Source organism: Schistocerca piceifrons, chromosome 1, assembly GCF_021461385.2.
Source record: "Schistocerca piceifrons isolate TAMUIC-IGC-003096 chromosome 1, iqSchPice1.1, whole genome shotgun sequence".
Lineage (NCBI taxonomy): Eukaryota > Metazoa > Arthropoda > Insecta > Orthoptera > Acrididae > Schistocerca > Schistocerca piceifrons.
Genome location: NC_060138.1, coordinates 752,556,270 through 752,581,328, shown reverse-complemented (window position 1 = coordinate 752,581,328; position 25,059 = coordinate 752,556,270). Strand labels below are relative to the sequence as shown.

General features: G+C 39.3%; 1 protein-coding gene across 2 annotated transcripts in view; it reads left to right on the top strand.

Moving 5' to 3' along the window:
- LOC124711989 (transcription initiation factor TFIID subunit 4) overlaps nucleotides 1-25,059 on the top strand; it is a 197,676-nt gene that overhangs the window by 94,056 nt on the left and 78,561 nt on the right. For both annotated transcript variants that reach the window (XM_047242285.1, XM_047242277.1), the window contains 5 exons: nucleotides 17,978-18,112; nucleotides 21,928-22,280; nucleotides 22,398-22,564; nucleotides 22,681-22,814; nucleotides 22,899-23,081. In XM_047242285.1, coding sequence (XP_047098241.1) covers nucleotides 17,978-18,112; nucleotides 21,928-22,280; nucleotides 22,398-22,564; nucleotides 22,681-22,814; nucleotides 22,899-23,081 — 972 coding nt within the window. The remainder of the gene's footprint in view (nucleotides 1-17,977; nucleotides 18,113-21,927; nucleotides 22,281-22,397; nucleotides 22,565-22,680; nucleotides 22,815-22,898; nucleotides 23,082-25,059) is intronic.

The following is a 25,059-nucleotide window of genomic DNA, read 5'->3' as shown; positions in this document are numbered from 1 at the left end:
GGGGGGTTTATTTCACTCTCTTGTCATTGAAGGCCTTATGTGTCTTCTCTTGTGGCACTATATGTACAATTTTTGGTATAGTTACTGTTCTTCAGAATAGGTGCTCAGCAGTGGACATGCATGTTAAATCTTCATATACAGGCTTACATTTGGGAGTAGTTTCAAATCATCTTCAACATCGAATACGGTTCCCAGAATTGCTTAAGTTGAGTACCAGGATGGTTTCTTTGGAAAGCAAGAGGTCAACTTCCTTCTCAGTGTATTGCCAGCCTGTAATGAGTTTGTGGATTATGAGATGTTAAACCTAAATATATCATCCTTCCTATTTGGATTCATTGTGTCGTTTAGTGGTATCCACTGTCATCTAATTGGCCAAGTGTGTTTTCCCAACAACTGATTGGACCAGTGTACTTCACTTTCTTGAAGTGCGGCTCCAGCTGTTGTCTGTAGCACATCTCCAGGGCAGCAAGTTATGTCTTTAGTCTTTCCTGCTTTTTCTTACAAGGGAAGCACCCCCATTGCCCCCCCCCCCCCCACCCACCCAGATTTAGCAGTAAGATGGCCCAGTAGATAGCCCATCAAAAACTAAACACAGATCAAGCATGAAAATAGGAAAAAGGTGTACTGAACTGTGAAGAAAAAAAGAAAAATAGAAACGGTGAACAGTCTAAGAACAAGAAGTGCAATAAAGAGCAGCCTAAAACAGCAATGGCATCCTAGGTAAGTGGTTGTGTTGTTGGACTGCCAAGCGGGTAAGTCATATTCAGAGCACCCTCACGCCATTCATTTTTTTCCCCTCCCACAACATTATGAACTGTCTATCTGGTTATTGAAATGTTTGTTCTCTTTCTGAGTCATACTACACATTGGTTATAGAATATGAGTCACGTGGTAAGAATATGTTACCATCACAAGTAAATGTGATGAATACTGAGAGCAGGTGAGATATGACATAGACGTCTCACAGAAATGAAGACAACAAATAAACAGGTGTGAACTATGTTACAACAAAGAAATTCAGGAGTCAAGATGTCCAAAATGGAATGCAACTTCAAAAACGTTAAAAACATATGTTTTGACAGAACACAGAGAATCTGTGTGATTGTGAAACCATTGTGTTCATTTATTGCAGCTTATGTGACAAACTATAGTGTTTTCATCATTTCCTTGGGAGTGATCATATTCACATTCACACAAACACCTGTATAGGGCAAGGAGGCATATCTCACCCACTCACCAGTCTTACAGATTAGGTGTGTTGATAAGAGACTCCTGTTATATGACACATGTACTGTCACTGATGCCATCTATGACACACCAGACATATTTTCTGGTGGTGGCATCAGTTTGACTTGTCACCTTGTCATCAAATGTTTGTGGTTCCCATTTGAAAGTCACTCCCTTTTTCGGCTGCTAATAGAGTAGTTGCACAGAATCAACTGTCGTTATAGGTCCCTGCTGTACACTTCGCTGTTGCAAATGGACATCACACGACAATACAGACAGAAATTTCAATAAAGTGAACAGTGAAAAAAAGAAAAACAAAATAAATAAATAAATAGGCATGAAAGAGTTTTGAACACGGCTCGCCCGCTTAGCAGTCCGACACCGTAACCACTTAACCATAATGCTCTACTAAATCTGGTGGTGGTGGGGTGGGGGAGTTTCCTTCATTTGTAGTATATATTGCGTAAATTTTGTGTTTGTTTTTGTATTTAAAAGGTTTAATCTCGTGTTTTGTAAGTGTTTTCTTAGTAGTATATATTGCTCAAACTTAGTCTGTGTTTTTATATTTAAGACGTTTAAATTCAGGCAGTCTGTAGTCCAGATGTCATTTCTCCCGAACAACCAGATACACAGTTCAGTGCCCATTAGTGAAACGTCGGGAGGGTAACAAGTTGCATATCTGGGTGTGTCAGCCTTTATTTGCTTCAGCTAGTGTTGCTAGGATGGGTCCGATGTGTGCATGCTGTGTGTGGATGCAGGAGGAGCTGGTTGCAGTTCGCAAACAGTTGAATGTAGTTTTCGCTACAATCAGCTGCCTTCAGGCTGCTGTCTTGGGGTGTATTATTGGTTGAGGAATCTGGTGCGTCACATGGGGCACCGCAGGTATCACTTGTTTCACCCACGGGCTCTGCTGCCGGGGCATCTCCTAGTGTACCCAATGCAGTGGATCTGCCATCACAGCAGGATGAGTGACACGTGGTGATGCATTCTCTTCACTCGAGATGGAGGGCCAGTGTGAAGGCTGGGCATGTGGCCCCACCTATTCACCCTGCGAGTGAACAGGTGGCTGTTCCTTCTGCAGGATTCGAGCGGGCAGATGTAGACAGAGATTTACTGGTCATTGGGAGTTCCATTGTCAGGTGTGTTATGTAGCTCCTTAGGAAGATAGCGTTCAGGCCTGGAAAGAAAACCAGTGGTATGTCTGCTGGCAGGTCTCATCCGAGAAGTGGAGGTGGCCTTGTCTGTGGCTATTGAGGGTGCAGGGTGCGCTCGCCCGCAAGTTGTGGCTAATGTCGACACCAGCGATGCCTGTTGCATGGGTTCCGAGACCTTCCTCAGTTCATACAGGGGGCTGGTGGAGGTGGTGAAGGCTGCTGGCCTTGTGCACATGGTGCAAGCACAATTTGCAGTTTTCAGTATTGTTCTCAGAGTTCATGGTTTTGAGCCTAGTGGAGGGTCTCAGCCAAAGACTTTGTTGACCCTGTGACAGTCTTGGCTGCAGATTTCTAGACCTGCATTATAGGGTGGGGATTTATGGGCTTCCCTTATAGGTCTCGAGTGCACTACACAAAGGAAGTAGCTACTCAGGTAACAGAATATTTGTGGAGTGCACATGACAGGTTTTTAGGCTAGGTGGTAGTTTGAGGTTCCCTGGTCAACATCTGCCAGTCGATACACAGATAGAGAAATCAGACCGTGTTCAGAGTAAAGATATGTTGACTGTTGAATTTTGTCAGCAAATTGTTGAAGTATTAATACAGAGTTCGCAAAGTTACTGCCTTCCAGGAAAGTTCTCATGCACAAAGTCTTCTTGGGACAGAGAGGACCGAGAGCCGGCTAAAACTTGAAGTAGAAAGATCTTGAAGTATTTATTGAAAGGACAGATTAGATGCCGTAGGAGGGAAAGTGTTCAATGTAGTTGATAAAAATATCACCTCCATTGAAATTGAAATTGAGTGTGACAGTGAAGTTACGTGGTAGCGTATTATGTGTAGGTGAAACTAAGTCAACTTTTCGATCTTTTTACTCGCTGCCATATTCCAGTGTGACAGTTCTAGAGTCATTCAAAGAAAGTTTACAGTCATTATTGCGTAAATACCCAGATCATACAATAATAGTTCGAGATTACTTTATCTACCAAGTATAGACTGGGATGTCTATGAATTCATTGCAGGGGATACAGACAGAGAGTCTTGCGAAGTAGTTTTGAACACTCATCTGAAAACTGTCTTGAGAAGTTATTTCAGCAGCCCACACAAAATGGAAATATCTTAGACCTTGTTGCTAAAACAGGCTGGACCTTATTGACAGCATCAGTATAGAGATGAGGAGTAGTGATCACGATGTCATCATAGTGACTGTTATTACGAAAGTAATAAATCGGTCAAGAAGGCTGGGAGAGAGTTTCTGTTAGAAAGAGCAGATAGATAGTTGTTAGCATCTCACTCAGACAAAGAATTGACATCATTTGGTTCTAGTATGATGAACATAGAGGAATTAAAGGCAAAGTTTATAAACAGATTGTGAATCGTGCTGTAGATAAGTATGTGCCTAATAAGAGGACTAAGGATGAAGACCCACCATGGTTTAACAACAAAATTTGGAAAATGCTGAGGAAGCGAAGGTTGTTGCACTCACGGTTCACGAGAGAGCACGAAAATGATGACAGGCAAAGGTTAGTAGAGACTCGTGTGTCTGTGAAAAGATTTGTGCGTGAAGCATACAGTTACCACCATCATACCTTAGCAAAAGCTCTGGTTCAGAACCTGAGAATATTCTGGTGCTATAAACACTAAGCAGGTCTAATCCATCCAGTCACTTGTTGACCATCTCTTCCTCTGGCAATTGAAGATAGCAAAACAAAAGCCTATGTTTTAGATTCCACATTGAAGAAATCATTCAAGCAGAAGAATTGTACAAACGTACTGTCCAACAGACTCTTGTGTGGAGGACAATAGAAATAAGCATCTCTGGTGTTGAGAAAAAAAAAAAAAATAAGTTGCCAGATCCAGATGGAATCCCAGTTTGGTTTTATAAAGAGTACGCTATGGCATTGACCTCTTACTTAGCTTGTATCCATCATGAACCTCTCACCCAGTGCAAAATCCCAAGCAACTGGAAAATAACGCATGTGACACTGTATGTAAGAAGGATAAAAGTAAAAGAACAGACCCGCAAAATTATAGACCAATATTCTTACCTTCAGTTTGCTGCAGAATTCTAGAACATATTCTGAATTTGAATATAATAAATTTCCTAGGGAGCAAAAAGCTATGTCCATGACTCGGCTTGGTTTTAGAAAGCATCACTCATGTGAAACTCGGATTGCCCTTCCCTCACATGAAATACTGTGAACTGTGGATGAAGGGCAACAGGCAGGTTGCATGTTTCTAGTTTTCTGAAAAGCTTTTGACATGGTACATCACTGCAGACCTCTAATGAAGGTACAAGCATACAGAATAGATTCCCAGATATGTGAGTGGCACAAAGACTTCTTACGAAATAGAACCCAGTTTGAAATTAGAATTATATTAATACCTCCAGCTGCTGACGGGCGTTGATATGTATCAACGGGGACAGTGAAAATGTATGCCACGTTCGGGACTCGAACCCGGGATCTCCTGCTTACATGGCAGATGCTCCATCCATCTGAGCCAGCAAGGGCACAGATGATAGCGTGACTGCAGGGACTATCTCGCGCATGCCTCCCGCGAGACCCACATTCTCACTTTGTATGTCCTTGATGGCAAGTATTTATCAGAGACAAGGGTATTGTCAGTAGTGCCCCAGGGAAATGTGATAAGACTGCTACTATTTTCTATATATAAATGATCTGACGGACAGGGTGGGCAACAGCAGTCTGCAGTTGTTTGCTGGCGATGGTGTAGCGTACAGGAAGGTCTCAAAAATGACTGTCTGTGAGATGATTCAAGATTAACATAGACAAAATTCCTAGTTGGTGTGATGAATGATAGCTAGCCCTAAATGGGAAAAAAGTAAGGTAAGGCAGATGAACAGGAAAACAAACTCGTAATGTTTGGATACAGAATTAGTAGTGTCTTGCTTGATACAGTCAGGTCTTTTAAGTGTCTGAGGGTAATATTGTAAAGCAGTATTATATGGAATCAGCATTGAGGATTGTGGGAGGGAAGGCTAATGGTCAACTTTGATGTATTGTTAGAATTTTAGGAAAGTACAGTTCATCTGTAAAGAAGACCACTTCTAGGATGCTAGTGTGACCTTTGTTTGAGTACTGCTCAGGTGTTTAGAATCTGCATGAGGTCGGATTAAAGGAAGACATCAAATCAATTCAGAGGCAGGCTGCTAGATTTGTTACTGGTAATTTTGAACAAGACGCAAGTGTTACGGAGATGCTTCGGGAACTCAAATAGGAATCCCTGGAAGGAAGGTGACATTTTTTTCAAGGAACGCTGTCGAGAAAATTTTAGAGAACTGGCATTTGAAACTGACTGCAGCATGAACCTACTGCTCCCAACGTACATTTCAGACAACAAAGATAAGATATGAAAAATTAGGGCTCACATGGAAGAATATAGACCGTCGTTTTTCCCTCTCTGTGTCTCCAGGTGGAACATGGTTGACTATTCTCCCTACAGTGGGTGGCGGAGTTTATATTTAGATGTAGCTGCAGAAGTACACCCTGTCTACAGTTCCAGAAAATATTCCTTCAAGCAGGTCATTTACATCTACATCTATACTCCGCATACCATTTTGAAGACCATGGCAAAGGGTACTTTCTGTTGCACAACACATTAGGCTTTCTTCATGTTACATTCACTTATAAAATGTGTGAAGAATTACTGCATAAATGCCCCTTGCCATCACAGCCCCTATGGCAGTGATAAGTGGGGACTGTAGCATACACCTTTATCTGTCACTTAATACTGGTTCATGGAACTTTGTAAGTAGGCTTTCATGGGATAGTTAATGTTTATCTTCAATCATCAACCATGTCAAGCTTTTCAGTATTTTTGTGAGAAACTTGTGATGATTTTTACTGTCCTTCATATAATTCAATATCTCCACTATCTTGAGGTATGTACCCTCCATATGTTCTTGTTGTGGTCTTCAGTCCAGAGACTGGTTTGATGCAACTCTCTATGCTACTCTATCCTGTGCAAGCTGCTTCATCTCCCAGTACCTACTGAAACCTACATCCTTCTGAATTTGCTTAGTGTATTCGTCTCTTGGTCTCCCTCTACGATTTTTACCCTCCACGCTGCCCTCCAATACCAAATTGGTGATCCCTCGATGTCTCAGAACATGTCCTACCAACCAATCCCTTCTTCTAGTCAAGTTGTGCCACAAGGTCCTCTTCTCCCCTATCCTATTCAATACCTCCTCATTAGTTATGTGATCTACCCACCTTATCTTCAGCATTCTTCTGTAGCACCACATTTCGAAAGCTTCTATTCTCTTCTTGTCCAAACTAGTTATCGTCCATGTTTCACTTCCATACATGGCCACACTCCATACAAATACTTTCAGAAACGACTTCCTGACACTTAAATCTATACTCGATGTTAACAAATTTCTCTTCCTCAGAAACGCTTTCCTTGCCATTGCCAGTCTACATTTTATATCCGCTCTACTTCGACCATCATCAGTTACTTTACTACCTAAACAGAAAAACTCCTTTACTACTTTAAGTGTCTCATTTCCTAATCTAATTCCCTCAGCATCACCCGATTTAATTTGACTACATTCCATTATCCTTGTTTTGCTTTTGTTGATGTTCATCTTATATCCTCCTTTCAAGACACTGTTCATTCCGTTCAACTGCTCTTCCAGGTCCTTTGCTGTCTCTGCCAGAATTATATTGTCATCGGCGGACCTCGAAGTTTTTATTTCTTCTCCATGGATTTTAATAGCTACTCCGAACTTTTCTTTTGTTTCCTTTACTGCTTGCTCAATATACAGGTTGAATAACATCGGGGATAGGCTACAACCCTGTCTCTCTCTCTGCCCAACCACTGCTTCCCTTCTATGCCACTCAACTCTTATAACTGCTATCTGGTTTCTTTACAAATTGTAAACAGCCTTTCACTCCCTGTATTTTACCCCTGCCACCTTCAGAATTTGAAAGAGAGTATTCCAGTCAACATTGTCAAAAGCTTTCTCTAAGTCTACAAATGCTAGAAACGTGGATTTGCCTTTCCTTAATCTATTTTCTAAGATAAGTTGTAGGGTCAGTATTGCCTCATATGTTCCAACTTTTCTACAGAATCCAAACTGATCTTCCCCGAGGTCGGCTTCTACTAGTTTTTCCATTTGTCTGTAAAGAATTCGTGTTAGTATATAGGCCTCCAAATAATTGGTGTCTCCTACTGATGCAAAAGATCATGTCAGCTGGAAAAAGAGAGCTAAGAGAGCAAATACCATTAGACTGCGGGACAAATTCTCAGGAGGCGGAAGAGATAAAGAAAAAAAAAAAAAAAAAAAAACAGAAGATTATATTCAGTATCTCCAGTTAATCCTATTTGGTAAGGGGTGCATACACTTGAACACTATACTAGAATGTGTTGCCCAAGCATTTTGTAAGCAGTGTCCTTTGTAGATTGAATGTATTATTCCAGTATCCTATCAACATAACAGAGTCTGTCATTTGTTTTACCTACGATTGGGCCTATGTGATCATTCCATTTCATATTCCCACAAATTTTACACTTAGGTATTTGCATTAGTTGACTGAGTCCGGTTGTGACTCATTAATGTAGTAGTCATAGGATACTATTTTTCTGTTTGGTGAAAGTTACATTTTACAAATTCTGAACATTTAAAACAAGCTGCCGGTCTCAGCACCTTATGAAGATCTGAGTGGATATTTGTGCAACTTTTTTGCAGATAGTACTTTGCTCAGGATAACTGTGTACTTGTTCTGCCATGCATATGTCAGTTTTATGTATGAAACCCAGAAAGTTTGCATGATTTCTGAGATGATATGCCCAAGGTGTCAGGATACTGACTAAAGAAATGCGTCTGTCTTATCCTAGTTCTGACCAAACTCTTGAAAGTCGCGAGCCTCTGTTGACTGCTCATGAATCATAACAACTTCCAAAGTTACTGCATAGTAGAGTCCATGCGGCAATGAGTTGCTGTCATTATCAGTTAAAGACAGGACCAGTTAGGATGTGTAGTGTACATCAGCTTTTGGGCACACATTCAGCAATACATACTCAAATGTTTCTTAAACTTTTTACTGTACTCAAATGTTTCTTAAACTTTTTACTGTACTCAAATGTTTCTTAAACTTTCTATTGGACTCCCATACAGCATGTGAAGGTATTTTATTTCACTAATTTAAGTCATGACAGATGCCGTGCACTTTGATTTTAGAAGCATTATCTGACTGACATAATAAATTTAAGTCAAGACATTAAAACTACCTGTCACGGTGGACTTTTATTCGTTCTATTCACATAGCAAGAAGAAAACTTGTGTATAAGCAAGTAAATAGTTAAATGTCACCTTCTGTTTTGTATGCCATCCTAATAAAAAAAGTTGTTAAAGAACAAATGTGGCTATGCAGTTATGGGTGGAGACTCACAACTTGTGGAGGTAGTGCTGTCTCGATTTTACCCTAAAACATTCCAAATCAGTTCTGGTGGGCAGCTTCATAAGGGAATCATCCAGTCCGACATATCAAAATCTACCCTGGAATTTTGTATACAGGAAGGTTACGTTGAAAGACATGCAGTATCAGAATTTTAGCTGCTAGGATCCACTGCAAATCATCTGCAAAAAAATGTTGAGGTACTTATTTTTACCACATGAAGAATCGATCGTAAGAGTGGTTTGTATAGCCCATCCTGCCTAGTGCACGACTCAGCGAAGAGCCCTTGACGAGAGAGCTTAGCGTAGCACAGAAATCCTGAGTGCACACTTACACATTTTAAACATGTTAACAATGCAAAAAATATCATGTATCATAAATTTTTTGAATAATTTGCAGATCATGTCGATAGCTAAACTGTTTAGGATGTAATAGCGTCAGAGTTGAGTAACAGAAGAGAAAAAAAAAATCAAGGTATAGTTTGATATTACATTACAGATGACTTCCATCAGTCAAGATTTTAATTTGTGGAAGTGAAAGATTTGTTTCACATACATCATTTTGTAACACTTCCTGTTGCACAGTTCTTATTATAATTTTTGAATAATTCCCTGTAATAGTCACAAAGATTCGAAATTTCTATTGAATAATGAAAACAAACATTTTCATTACATCAGGCACATCTGATAAAAGAAAAATTTATGCCTTTAGGCACTTCTCAGTAATTGCTTTAGACAGATGGGGGATGGATACCTTTTTTCTGCAAATTGTGTTATGTACCAGGCATAGTTGATCAAATTCATAAAATGTGGTGATGTAAACTGATAATGCACGAATGACTTATAGTTTAAGAATGCTGTTCTGATGATGAATCTGAAATGTCAAAGAGCTGTCGGGTATTATATTGCCTTATAGTTACCTGAAAAATGTTTTCCATTGCCAGAAAAATTATTTATTGAGAGGATCAGTCACATTAGTTATTCCGGTTGGAATCCGAATTCTGTCAACAGTCTATACGTATTCCTCCTCAAGGACAGAGAGATCATTGCATCTAGGCCAAACATCCAATAAAGGTGATATATTATTTTGTGCAACTGGTAAGAAGGTGTTTCGAATAAAATGTTTGAAATTATTCTTTCCCGTATTTTCCCGATTTTGATACATCCATTACAAGATTTTTGCATTTAAACACTCCTTTCTTTTTATTGGGGGTTGCAATTTGCCTTTAGGTTCCTAATGGTAGCTATAAGGCTTCAGAAACAGTAATAATCCATTTATACTTACCTGTGGCATTATTGTATATGAATGTATCATAACATTCATAGATTGCACAACCAACTGTCTTCTTTTCGCCCAGAAATGTTACTGTCCAATTTGCATGCAGTTCTTGTGTGGAATTTGACTGACTGGCTTCACATCCAGCAAATTCTGGGATAAAAGTAAGCATCGTCTTCATGTCAGCCCCTTATTTCTCTACAGTATTGCCTATTAAAGTCATATCCTCTACATGTTGATCTGAAATAAGCTGCATAATTGTTTGACTTCCTATTCTGTAGGGTTTCTTGAATCTGCTTAATTAGATTGAAAAACCTTGGAAACCAACCATTTTATTTCACTTGTAATTATAAGGTTCAGTCTCCCACATCTCGTATGGTAATGATGCGGCATCTCTCATGAGCAATTTTAAATCTTTCAAATAGTTTTTCTTTCACACTTTTGCAAATTTAATTTTAGTGCACATTTCTTACTTCATGTCGGTTTTTTTTTTCCATTTACACAGTTCACATTCAAACTTTATTAAATGAAACCATCTTCACACAATGCTCCATTTCAGGTGTTTCCTCTATCCTTTGTTTAATAATAAATTCACACCATACTTTTTGTCACAGAAAGCTTACACTGTACATGTTTTCTTTGGGCTGGGAAGGTGTTCTTGTTCTGGACTATTATTGGAACCACAGTCTTTATTCGAGCCACAATTCAGGGAATCCTCAGTTATTACCTTTCTCCCTAAAGTTTCCACAGTTTCCAGTGAAAGGTTGACATCATTTGAATTAATGTCCAAGAAACAGATGGATGCTGTTAGCAGGATGGAGAAAACACAATAAATATTAATTTAGTTTCATCTCCATGTTAACATTTATAAAAATTCACTTTAATTTATGATTGTATTGTGTCGTGTTATCTGTTTACTGATGTTCCATTAGTCAAGTACATGTGCCTGCCATGTTGCACATGTGCAATATGCCACGGCTCCATTAGGGGTGCACATTTATCCAGCTGTCTGGCAACTATGAATTTAACAATTTTCAGTATATTTTAAAAATACTTACAGTGCATCTTGGAGCTAAAATTTTGACAGTATATCTCTTTAGCTATTTGTTTTCGTGTAAAAGAATTTCAGGGCAGGTTTCAACATGTCAGATTGGACTGTTGCCTTGTTAATGTGCCTTTCAGAGGGTTACCTCCGCTCAACTATGCACTGGTGGACTGAATAAGTCTTGGCTGTATTTTGCATAAACAAGAGACACACAACTTTAATAGAACAGTGACTTGCAGAATATAAAGCACCCATAGACGTGGTCATTCTGTTTGGACAAAACATGCATGGAATGGCATTTACACAAATTATGATCACATTGTATTCACATGGCAAATATTCAGCACTGTATTTATAATGTACAGAATTGTGTTGCAATGATGAAAAGAGCCAAAGTTTTTGCTCACATTATTTATAAGTAGACTAGCACTGGCAGAAAGTTTATTTATTTTCTTTTTTCTGGATAAGAAATAAAATTATTTGAACACTAACCACTAAGGCCCTGTTTGCACTGACCAACATGTTCTTTCTTTTGTCATGTGAAGAGTAAAGGAAGGTAATTCAAGGTTTTTACCACCACTCAAATTAGAAAAGTTGGCTGCCATCTCAGGCGCTGACTTTTATAGACTGTATCGAAAACAATATACTGAAGGCGAGAGGCCTGCAGCAAGTGTAATGGGGTCCTATGCACTGTTAAGGAGATGAGTATGTAATTCAATTACACATCGGTGCATTTATAAAATCTCTTTCAGAATTAGGGACCTGCTGGCAAGAAGAGATCATGAGAAATGTAGTTAAAAAGGTTATTAATAGATTTTTCACTTGAGATTTGTGACTTTTTGTGTATAGTCAGTCACCTTGTCTGTAGGTACACTTCTAGTCATGCAAATCTCCCTCCCTGACATGCCCCACTGCATAAAATTTGTTCGAATGTGATTTCTTCAAACTTAAATCTGAAATTTTCAACACATCATTTATCTTCAGAATGTTGAGAATCAAGCTGTATCCTGAAGCTTAAGAAGGGCTGATAATCACTCGCCATGATTCTTTGAAAGCTTCTCACTTGAAATTCCGGCTTTTTTGGCAATGCAGGCAGCAGTGTGTAGATTTGCACCCAGTTTGTGATAATTCAAGTTCTTTGTATCAATTTTGGTATGTTGTTGCTTTTGACAACTGTGGAAATTTTGTAGCAAATTAACTAATTGTAAAATGTCAAGCTTCCATCCACATGCAATATTTTAATCGTAAATGCTAGGCCTGAGACTCCTCTCCTTGTGTCTGTTCATACAGCCTTTCGTAAGTGCATGATGCCATTGCCTTATTTTTCCTTCAATCATTGCTGAATGTTTACCATGGACAGACAGATTCATGATGAATTTCAGTTGTCTATGTCCTTTCGCACCAGGGGCATCAGATCACTGACTATATTTCTCATGGTGCAGTATTGTTTGTTTCTGCAGCCATGTTAATCAGCTGTTAACAAAAGTAAAGCAAACTGTGATATGGATGATATTTGCAGTAATCACTGTTTCTGGATCTTCTAATATGTGTCTCATATACACTGAGGTGGCGAAAGTCATGGGATAGCGATATGCTCATATACACATGGTGCTAATATTGCATACAAAAGGTATAAAAGAGCAGAGTGTTGGCAGAGCTGTCATTTGTACTTAGATGTTTCATGTGAGAAGGTGTCTGACATGATTATGACCGCATGATGGGAATTAAGACTTTAAACATGGAATGGTAGTTTGAGCTAGATGCACGAGACATTCAATTTCAGAAATTGTAAGGAAATTCAATATTCTGAGATCCACAGTGTCAAGAGTGTGCCAAGAATACCACATTTCAGGCATTACCCCTCACCATGAACAGTACAGTGGCTGATGTACTTCACTTAAGGACTGAGAGCAGCTGCATTTGCGTAGAGTTTCAGCACTGAAAGACAAGCAACACAGCATGAAACAGCCACAGAAATCATTGTGGGAACTATAATGAATGTATCCATTAGGGCAGTGCTTCAAAATGTGCCTTTAATTGGCTATGGCAGCAGACAACCATTACGAGTGCCTTTGCTAACAGCACGACATTGCCTGCAGTGCCTCTTCTGGGGTCTTGACCATATCAGATGAACACTAGATAACTGGAAAATCATGACCTGGCCAGATGAGTTCCGATTTCAGTTGGTAAGAGCGATGGTAGGTTTCGAGTGTGGTGCAGACCCCATGGAGCCATGAACACAAGTTGTCGACAAGGCACTATGTGAGCTGCAGGGCTCTATAATGGTGTGGGCTGTATTTACATGGAATGAAGTGGATCCTCTGGTCCATCTGAACCAATCATGGACTGGAAACATTTATGTTCTGCTACTTGGAGACAATTTGTGGCCATTCATGAACTTCATGTTCCCAAACATGACATCAGGTCACAATTTTTTACCATTGGCTTGAAGAACATTCTGGACAATTTGAGCGAATGATTTAGCCATCCAGATTGCCTGACATGAATCCCATGGAGCATTTATAGGACATAATCAAGATATCAGTGTGTGCACAAAATCTTGCTCCAGTAGTACTTTCACAATTATTGATGGCTGTAGAGGCATGACGGCTCAATATTTCTGCAGGGGCCTTCCAACGACTTGTTGAGTCCAGGCCGCATCGAGTTGCTGTTCTATATCGGGCAAAAAGAGGTCCGACACGGTATTAGGAGGTTCCCTTTGTCACCTCAGTGTATACAGAAGCTTGCTTTTAAATCAACACACTGCTGCATAATGGCAAAAACAAATGATTTGTCCAAAAACTGTTCAAGCAGTACTTCAGAATCATTGCCGTGTTATTTGTGTGAAGCTGTATTTTGAAGAATCAGAAATGAATTCAAGGAAAAGAAGTAGGCCCTTTTTTCTGTTTCACCTGTACTGTAATGTGACATACGTAATCAGTTTGGGGGGGGGGGGGGGGGGGGCACACAGAATCGGACATTGTGAAGCGTGCGAAAAAAATGCAAGTGTGCACCTCACAACGTGTAGCATAAAATTGACTGGTTATTAAAAGAACAATGTTTTGCTAGCATTTGCTGTACTGGTTTATATATTGATGATATTTAACATGGCTGTCAGTGTTAAAGAAAACAGTTCTACGACAGAAGCTAGAGAAGCGGGACTATAAGACAGTTCTGGAAGAAACAATAGAATTAAATTTTAAGTTAAGGAGCTGATATCCAGATATGCAGCAGGAAATATATTTCTGGAGAAGGTACCCTCTCTCAGGGAAAAATATTATGAGATACCTACTTTTTCTTGTTTTTTTGGTCAATGATCAAAAGATGTTTATTTGATATCAGACCACATCAGTAACAAATTTACTTACTCATCACAAGAGGGCAACTCACGTGGCTTGAACAGCCTGCATTTTTGCAAGATGGGTAATCCTATTTATGCAAGGCTCCACCTTTCAGGGTGTTGTATCATACATATTCCCTGTTAGTGAAAGCATTCTCCATGCCTTCCAGTTAAACTTAATTGTGGTTGGTTCATTCACAGAAAGTGGTTACCTGCTCAGAGGTTCGGTATTAAAACATGAAATGAAGTCCCTCCTTGACTAAATTGAATGAAGTATGCTAAATATGTCCATTGTTGCAAACATGGCATGACTAAACATTAAGTTTTATCTTTTTGATTTTGAGTGCAGACAACAGGTGCTTACTCTGAATTTTCTTTCTGTGGTACTGAGAATAACAGATGGAACTTATGCATGAGTTTGTCTTGATTCTCATCGTCAAACTCAGAGGTTCAGTCTTGTTTGGCAAGAGAAAAATTGTGTGCGTAAATGTTTTAAGTTACACACACACAAAAAAAAAAAAACTGTTTAATGGTAAATGTTTCTGAGGCCCTAGCTTTTATTAGCACTTTCCAACTCTGCAGCTGCCTGTATGAGCATGACTTCTTTCATGTATTAACTTTCAGCTGTGCAAAGGAGAGGTTTAGGTCAGTAACTATTCTGCTTATCAAAATCTATCCTCTGTTTGCGGAAGACAGCTAGTTTTGGTTTTCCTTGTAATTTGGTTTTGTTGATTACCTTCTAGTAGCAAGAACCACTATTTAAATCAATTAGTACTTATCATATATGTCAACAGCTTAGCCATTTCTCATTTAATCCAGTTGGCTGTCAAAATTTGACAAAGAGGAAAATGCAACAAATATGTGATTTTTAAACTTCAGAAATTACTTGCTGGTCTTTCCATAAAACATAATTTTGTGTGTTCTCTGATTTGCTGTTGCTGTACACTTGTGTTTGGTAGCATTAGCTCACAGTTTAACGTCTGTACTACCCTCTGAGCAGTTAAGCTGTGTAGATCCTGTTCGGTTTTTATAGTGTGACCTCTGCTTACAAAAGCACCTATTGCAGCCTAAATTTACATTGATGAGCCAAAACATTATGACCACCTGCGTAATAGCATGTTTGTCCATCTTTGGAATGTAGTACATCACTGATTCTTTCTTATGAGGGTTCCAACAGTTTGTTGGTAGGTTTGTGAAGGTATGTGGCATTAGCTGTCTATGCACAGGTCATTTAGTTCGCGTGAATAACAAGCCGCATATTGCGTATGCAATGATTGTGCCCAATAGTTATCCAGATGGGTTCTACGGGAATAATGTCAAGCGAATCTGGTCACGAAGACATCAGTGTGAGTCCACTGTAATGCTCCTCAAACCACTGCAGCACGGCTATGGCTCAGAGACATGGACAATTATACTGCTTAAGTAGTATGAAATGATGCAGGTGGTTTGTAGATGTCAGAATGTCTTTGATTACTACCATGGGTCCCATACAAGCATAGGAGAATGTCTCCCATAACGTAATACTGCTCCCACGAGCTTGCATCCATGGCATGCTGAACGTTACGAGCTGCCGTTCATCTCAGTGATGACATCTGTGGAAAAGATCATTTACTTTGTGTAGAAAAAGTGTGATTCCCCCAAAGAGCCGATATGTTTTCATTGATCGGCGGTCGAATCCTAATAATCCTGTGCCCAATGCAGTCATAATTGACGATGTTGTAGGTCAACATGTGAACATGTAGGGGTGGTCTGCTACGGAACTCCATATTCGACAATGTACAATGAACGGTGTGCTCTGGAACACTTGTGCACGCACCAGCATCATGCTCTTTTGGCAGAGATGCCACAGATCACAATCTATCATATGTTACAGAGCAGACAAGCTTCCGAACCCATGTTCTATGTAGAGTCATGGACATCTAACCATTTAGCACCTAATGGTAGTTTCACTGTCATTCTATCTCTTTCTGTAGACTCTCACGACAGTAGCATGCGAACATTCTACTATCTTTGCTGCTTTGAGACACTCATTCACAGGCTCTGCGTAATAATAATCTGCGCTTTGTCAAAGTCACTTATCTCAGTGGAATTCTCTATTTGCAGCCCATATATTTGGTAGGGTGATCCCCCGTCTGTGTCTACTTTGCTTACATACTTTTTTTTAATGCATCATGTGCCTGCAGTGGCACCAGGTGGCATCCAGTGTTGCCGTGGGCAGCGGTCATAATTTGTACATCCGAAGGATATTTCATCTTGTTGACAAAAGGGAAACTTAAAGTATTCTTGTTGTAGAAAATAGTTAAAGTGAACTCTTTAAAGAAAGCAAAGTGTGTTTTGCTACGAATTCAACATCACAGTTGTATGACAGGCCCTTCTGAGAGTATCAAATAACTCTTGGAGAAGAAGTGGGTGCTTATAAACAATAAATTCCTATGCTTCTTAATGATTGCACCCTCACATCATAAAATATACCAGAAAAAAGCTTCTTGCAAAGTAATTGTTATCATTTGTATTGGGCATGTTATTCAGTGAGACTAAATGAGTTTTGAGCTGTTTAGAAATATTACTCCTCGTGTTACTACGCTGTACAGGATGTTTCAGAAAGAATGACCTGATTTCAAAACTCCATATATATTGATAAAACATACTACAGAGATGAGATAACTTGCAAAATACTCACAATATCTGAAAGTTTTAGCTAAAATTCAGTATAAACTTTACACAATCTACCTGCTTTTGGTGAAGTTATGGCAACTGTTATTCTGTTCTTCATTTGTTCTAAGTCATGAGGTAAAGGGGAGATGAACACACTTTCCTTCACATATCCCCACAAGAAACAATTTCATGGTGTCGTTTCTGGCAGTTTTGGAGACCAAGAATGCAGGGCAGTGTCTTGGGCTCCTGTGCGCCCTATTGAGCATTGAGGCAGTGCCATTGAGGAACTGAAGGACATTGTTGTGCCAGTGTGGTTGAATGTCACCCTGGAGAAAGATGAAGTCATCATAATTCTCCTGAAGTTGCAGAAAAAGCCGTTTCAGTCACTGTGTTTCCCTGTGTGAAGTTGACATGGACTCTTACCTTTGCACAAGCATCCTGTCTCTTCAAGTTGGTGATACCAGTGATTAATGTTTGTTTGGTGCAAGAGGATCAATGTCAAAACGCCAATGAAAAGCCCAATGGGCCTAAATCACTGACTCAGTCTCTGCGAACTGCAGCACGCAAAACACCCTCTGCTGAGCAGTCGCCATCTTACTTCTGACTGACTGCAAAGACACATTGATGGACATCTAATGGCAATTTTCTTAAACTCTAGGCCACTCCCATTCAAACAACACAAATTTCCTTGCCAGCACATCCCATGATTTGCATTTATTTCCACCCAAAATCAGGCCTATCTTTTTGAAACACTTTATTTTACTAATTCACAGTTTCAATTCTGTTACTGCAGCTGTGTTCGCCCAGCAAAGTGAATGAAAATCTTGTTTTATTTAACTGTTTGTTCATTCATTGATTTCAGACACAGCAGATAAGGCCTCAAGTTGCAACGGCGCAGGTGCGGCTAATGGCACCTGTCAATGCAGCAACACAGAGTGTAGGAGTGACTACTGTGCCTCGACCTGGGCAGCCAGTACAAACTCACAGAATTGTTGCGGTAAGTATCATTGTATGTTTTCTGAAAAATACCGTGATGTGTACTACTCCTTCCGATCTGATCACATAAGCGTAGAAAAGATGTGGAATGATTTCAAAGAGATAGTGTTGACAGTAATTGAGAGATATATACCACATAAATTAATAAGTGATGGTACTGCTCCCCCCATGGTACATGAAACGGGTCAGATTGCTGTTGCAGAAGCAACGAAAAAAGCATGCCAAATTTAAAAGAATGCAAAATTCCCAAGATTGGCAAAGTTTTGCATAATTTCAAAATAAAGTGCGTACTTTAGTGGAGCTGCTTTTAATAATTTCCACAACGAAACTCTGTCTTGGAATCTGGTATAAAACCCAAAGACATTCTGGTCATACATAAAGCACAGCAGTGGCAAGACGCAGTCAATACCTTCACTGCGAGATAACAATGGTGAAGTCACTGATGACAGTGCCACTAAATCAGAGCTATTAAACATGGTTTTCCGAAACTCCTTTGCCAAAGAAGATGAAGTAAATATTCGTGAATTCCGATCAAGAACAACTGCCAAGATGAGAAACATAGAAGTAGATATGCTCGGTGTAGCAAAGCAGCTTGAATCACTTAATAAAGGCAAAGCCTCTGGTCCAGATTGTATACCAGTCAGGTTCCTTTCAGAGTATGCTGATACAATAGCTCCATATTTAGCAATTATATACAACTGATCGCTCACAATAAGTTCCTTACATAAGACTGGAAAATTACTCAAGTCACACCAATACCCAAAAAGGGAAATATGAGTAATCTGCTGAATTACAGGCCCATATCACTAACGTCAATTTGCAGTAGGGTTTTGGAACATACACTGTGTTCAAACATTATGAATTACCTCAAAGAAAATGATTTATTGACGCACAGTCAGCACACATTCAGAAAACATGGTTCTTGTGAAACACAACTAGCTCTTTATACACACGAAGTAATGAGTGCTATTGACAGGGGGTGTCAAATTGATTCCATATTTTTAGATTTCCAGAAGGCTTTTGACACCATTCCTCACAAGTGTCTTCGAACCAAAGTGCGTGCCTGTGGAATATCGCCTTAGTTGTGCGACTGGATTTGTGATTTCCTGTCAGAAAGGTCATAGTTCATAGTAATAGATGTAAAGTGATTGAGTAAAACAGAAGTAATATCCGGTGTTCCCCAGGGAAGTGTTATATCTATATTAACAATACAGGAGACAATCTTAGTTGCCATCTTAGATTGTTTGCAGCTGATGCTGTCATTTACCATCTTGTAAAGTCATCAGATGACCAAAACGAATAGCAAAATGATTTAGATAAGATATCTGTATGGTGCATAAAGTGATAGTTGACCCTGAATAAAGAAAAGTGTGAAGTTATTCACATGAGTACTAAAAGAAATCTGCTAAATTTTGATTATGCGATAAGTCACACAAATCTGAAGGCTGTAAATTCAACTAAATACTTAGGGATTACAATTGCAAATAACCTAGATAACATAGATAATATTGTGGGTAGAGCAAACCAAAGACTACGATTGATTGGCAGAACACTTAGAAGGTGCGACAGGTCTGCTAAAGAGACTTCTTACACCACTCTTTCCCATCCTATTCTGGAGTACTGCTGTACGGTGTGGGATCCGCATCAGGTGGGACTGATGGATGTCATCAAAAAAGTTCAATGAAGGGTGGCTCGCTTTGTACTATCGTGAAATAGGCGAGATAGTGACACAGATATAATACGTGAATTGGAGTGGCAATCATTAAAACAGAGACGTTTTTCGTTGTGACAGGATCTTCTCCTGAAATTGCAATCATCAGTTTTCTCCTCCGATTGTGGAAACATTCTTTTGGCACCCACCTACATAGGGAGAAATGATCATCACGATAAAATTGGCTCGCACAGAAAAATTTAAATGGTCGTTTTTCCGACGCACCGTTCGAGAGTGGAACAGTAGAGAGACAGCTTGAAGGTGGTTCATTGAACCCTCTGCCAGGCACTTTATTGTGAATAGCAGAGTAATCACATAGATATCGTTGTAGACTTATTATGTTATAGTATAACGTTAAGTTCCATGTTAATGAAATTTATCAGCTGTAAGTATAGATTCAGTCTATATTTTAATGTAATTAACAATATATGGAAAAGGTAAGTTGCTGTTCACTGTAAAGATGACATGTTGAGTTGCAAACAGTCACAATGAAAAGACACGCATTAGCTTTCAGCCATAGCGCAGAAGCACATACAGATACACATGCACATTCATTCACATGATGTGTCATCTTTATAGCGAGTAGCGATCTTGTCTTTTCCTTACATTGTTGATATTCCAACCTGTAGTTCCCATTGTTTTAGGGGAATTACCCATGATAGTAGAAGGTAAGTAGATTATCTCCCAAAACGTACGCAGTGACAAATGCAAGCACTATGGTACTTGTTCCAGCTCTTCCTCTGGAATGATTTATAGTTTTAAATCAGTGTCAGTTGAGCAATCATTATTTGGAAAAGGAGGGAAGTATGGAGGCTGAAAACTGCAGAGGGAGACCAAGGCTCAGACACAGCGAGCAGGTTCAAATGGATGTAGATTGCTGTAGTTATGTAAAGATGAAGAGGCTTGAACAGGCTAGACCTGTGGAGAGCTGCATCAAATCAGTCATTATACTAACAGCAGCAATAACAATAAAGTCAAGGTGACTGAAAAGCACCTAGTATATATTAATAACCATTTTGCATTGGGGCTTGAAAGGACGCTTCCAAGCGACTCAAAAATTGGTAAATTGCAGCCTTGCCCCTGCTGTTTAACTGGTTATTTACGGAAAGAGCGATGACCTGTGAAAGCACACATCTGTCCTATCAGTCAGCTACGAAATTTTTTTCCAGTGCTTTGGTAATGAGATAATGACTAACACACTCCTGTAACACCCCACATTGTATGCATGCTGTGGAATTTAGAGAATACCATCAAAATACTACTTCTGTTACTTTGTTCATTTAGATTATTCCATTCAACATGAAAAAGGTTTTTCCGCCCACCTCTTATGCTCCCTAATTCCTCTGTCTTTACACCCTCTTGTTCTCTTGTTTTGGCTTTAATTAGTTTTTTGTTTGCATTCTCGCTGTGATTTTTGTCAAATTTGTACTATTGAATCCTTTTCATTACCAACAATTTAATGTGATTAATACTTAGGAATCTGAATCTTCAGTGTTTTTCCTTTGTTACTTTCGAATCTTTTGTGCACTTTTATGATCTTTCTTGTTCAAAAGTCTGTACTGACTTTACATCTGACTGCATGTTCAGGGTGATAAATATTATTCTACTGAGCCAGGTGAAGCTGTAGTTGAAGAAGCTGTATTCTGGAAGAGCAGGATTAAAATCTCTTTCTGGCTATCCATATTTAGGTTTTCCACAGTTTCTGTAAATCATTTCCACCAAATTGCGTTGAGTTTCCTTTTTTAAGGCTGCAGCAAGATTCCTTTCTCCTTTTGCAGTCACTGCTATTGCTGTCTCTTATCATTTTGGTATTATGAAAATTTAAACTGTGACTTTCCTTCTTTCAACGCAAAAATAGACATAAATATGATTTCTTCTTTACCTGCTGTGTGCTTGCTTGAATTAAATGGTAACATGAATCTTCATACTAAATAAATGAAATAATTTACCTTTTCATCATTCGGCTTGGAATCTGCCTAGTATTATTCAGCCCTAGTAATTTCTATACATTTGAATGTAGTACACTTTTAATATTTACAATTAATCTCATTTAGAGGAACCATTCAGAATAATAATTTAATTTTCATTGTTCAATTTATTTCCAGCCTGTGCGGCCACAAACTCCTGTGACTCGGATGATAACAACAACGGCTTTGAGGCCTCAGTCGCCTGTTACGACTGCCACGACGACACTCCCTTCAACGATTACAACGCAAATAAGGGTACCTACTCCAACACTCCCTACTCCCCCACTTCACATTAGGCAACCCGTGCAGGTGCAGACAAAAACCCCAACTGCTATCCAACTGAGACCTCCACCTCCTGTGCAGATAAAAGCTGCAATACCCCACATTAAACCTCAGACAAATGCCTTTGTCAAACCTCCTACACCTTCTCTCTTGCCAAAACCTGTAGCAAAAGAAAAGGAGAAAAAATCATTCTCATCTGCAGGGTACACGTACGTATATGCTGATGCTTGCAATTTTCTCTACTGACAGTTTTTGTTGCCATATTTTCTTTCACATTATACAGTCAAATAGTTGCTAAGAGTGTCATGAAACGTCTTTTTCTGCAGAGGAGATGATGATATCAATGATGTAGCGGCAATGGGTGGTGTCAATCTGGCAGAAGAAACTCAGAGGATTCTGGGTTCAACTGAATTTGTTGGGACACAGATTCGTTCATGTAAAGATGAAATATTTTTACATGCAGCTCCTCTTCAGCAAAGAATCAGACAAATTGGTGAGACCCATTTATTATTTTCTGATCAGATGTAACTAACTATATTGAAGCAATCACTGCAAGTGCTGTTTATGTGATAACAATGTATCAAATGTTTTGATTTGTTTTTATGAAAGTTGCTCGTCATGGCTTAACGGAAGAGCCATCACCAGAAGTTGCAGCACTGATATCACATGCGACTCAGGAGAGGTTGAAAAACTTGATAGAAAAATTGTCCATTATTGCAGAGCATAGAATAGATGTTATTAAGGTAAATATATATTCACTTTCTTTTGTAACAAAATCGTTTTTATCTACTCAGTTCGTTAAACACTACTTTTTCTTTTGTTTAAAGATGGATCCGAGGTACGAGGTCACACAGGATGTTAAAGGACAGCTTAAGTTTCTGGAAGAATTAGATCGTGTGGAAAGGAAGAGACATGAAGAGCATGAACGGGAGCTACTTTTAAGAGCTGCAAAGAGTAGATCAAAATCTGAAGATCCAGAGCAAGCTAAATTAAAAGCAAAAGCCAAAGAAGTATGTAATTGCTATTTTAGCTTTTTATTTTTCTTTCACAGCCTGATACTATAATAATAACAATAATAATAATAATTGTTAATATTTACCACTACTACTAATACTACTGCTATTATTTTGAGGATACTAAAAGAACATATTAATTGTCATGCAGTTGGTTCCTTTTTGTTGAGCTTCCTGCAACAGTGCTCTACAGTTGATGCTTGAATTGTTAAGTACAGCGAAACCTCCCTTTTACACTTTTAAAGGGATTTTTTAAAAGTGATGTAAATTACTGAAAATGTAAATGATGGAAAATTACTTTTTAAGCATGTACTTTATAATTTGTTAAAAAGCATTTTTATTAATTGTTCTGACCCTTAAATGAAACCTTTTATATTTTACATTTTGTGAAAATGTGTGCTCTTCACACAAAAAAAAAAAACCATAATTATGGCTTGTTTCAATTTTTTCTGGTGAATTTCTTCTTGCTGGTTTTCTAGTTCATAAATACCAGATGTTTCAAAATTATTATCAGCGTTTTAAGGATTTATTACTTTCAACTTACAGTTGTAAGTAATCCATCAGATGAAAGAGTAACAGATGAAAGAGTAACTCAAACAGTTTATCTTCCAAGTGTTAATTTTGATCACCATTTGTTACATGTCACACATCTAGTCGATAGACGAGTTCTCTGCAAACCTTGATCAGCATTTCTGGAGTAATTGTTGCAACAACTGCTTAAATCTCATTTTTTTAAGTGTTGTAGATCAACTGGTAGTAGAGGCACATACACATCATCCAAAGGCATCATCCAAAGGTAAAAATCACATGATGTCATATAAGGTGAATGTGGACACCATGCAAAACAAGCTGTCATCTGATCCCTTGCAGCCAATCCTGCAGTGGGATACATTGTTTAACCAGTCAAGTGCTGAGATATACCAGCACCATCTTGCTGCCAAATAAAGTTATGTGGTTCAGTTTCTTCCAATTGAGGAAGGAGCCATAGTTCTAGTGCGTCAAGTTAAGAAACACCAGTTACAGTTGCTTGACCAAGGGGATTTGCACATTACGTGTGTTCACTTTTCCACTTTGATGAAATACCGATTCATGCCCCTTTGTGACCAGCTAGTGAGAGACACTCTGCTCTCGATGAGCAACACAGCCTGTTAGCTGTAATCTACCCTCCTATATAAAAGACACAAACCACCACCAACACTGTTCCTATATTAACAGCCCAAATGCCCATGGCCTTGCCACTGTTGAACCGTACCATTCCCAATGCCTCACACTCCAGTCCAGCATGGCCGACTATATCCTCATGCATAATTACCTCTCCTTTGAAGGCATCGTCTACAAACAAATCCGTTGTTCAGTTATGGGCATCTGGATATCACCATCCTATCCCAAACTACCATGTACCATCTAGAGGCAATACTTCCTGACCACCCAGAATCCCAAACCTCTCACCTGATTCAGATTAGTTGATGACATGTTTGTGATCTGGTCAAAGGGTGAGGACCACCTACCCACATTCCTCTCAAACCTCAACACCTTCTCCACCATTCGCTTCACCTGATCAACCTCAATCAGACCTTTTGCAAATATACCAAGGGGCCCCTGGAGGCCTTCACACACCGAAATTACCCTCCCAACCCTGTGAAGAAACAGATCTTATGTCCCTTATCTCTCCAGTCACCCACCACCCCGCCCACATGCCCAGGGTCCAGGACCACTCGCCACATGATGCAGTATCACTCAGGACTGGAGCAACTGAATCACAATCTCTGACAGGGTTTCGACTACCATCCATTGCATCCTAGAATGAGGACTATCATACCCACTATCCTCCCCACCCCTCCCACTGTGGTATTTCACTGCCCACTGAAGCTAAGCAATACCCTTGTCCATCCCTACTCCACCCCTGCTCCCAGCCTCTTGTGTCATGGCTCTTCTCCCAGGAAGAGACTTAGAGTCAAGACCTGTCACGTACATC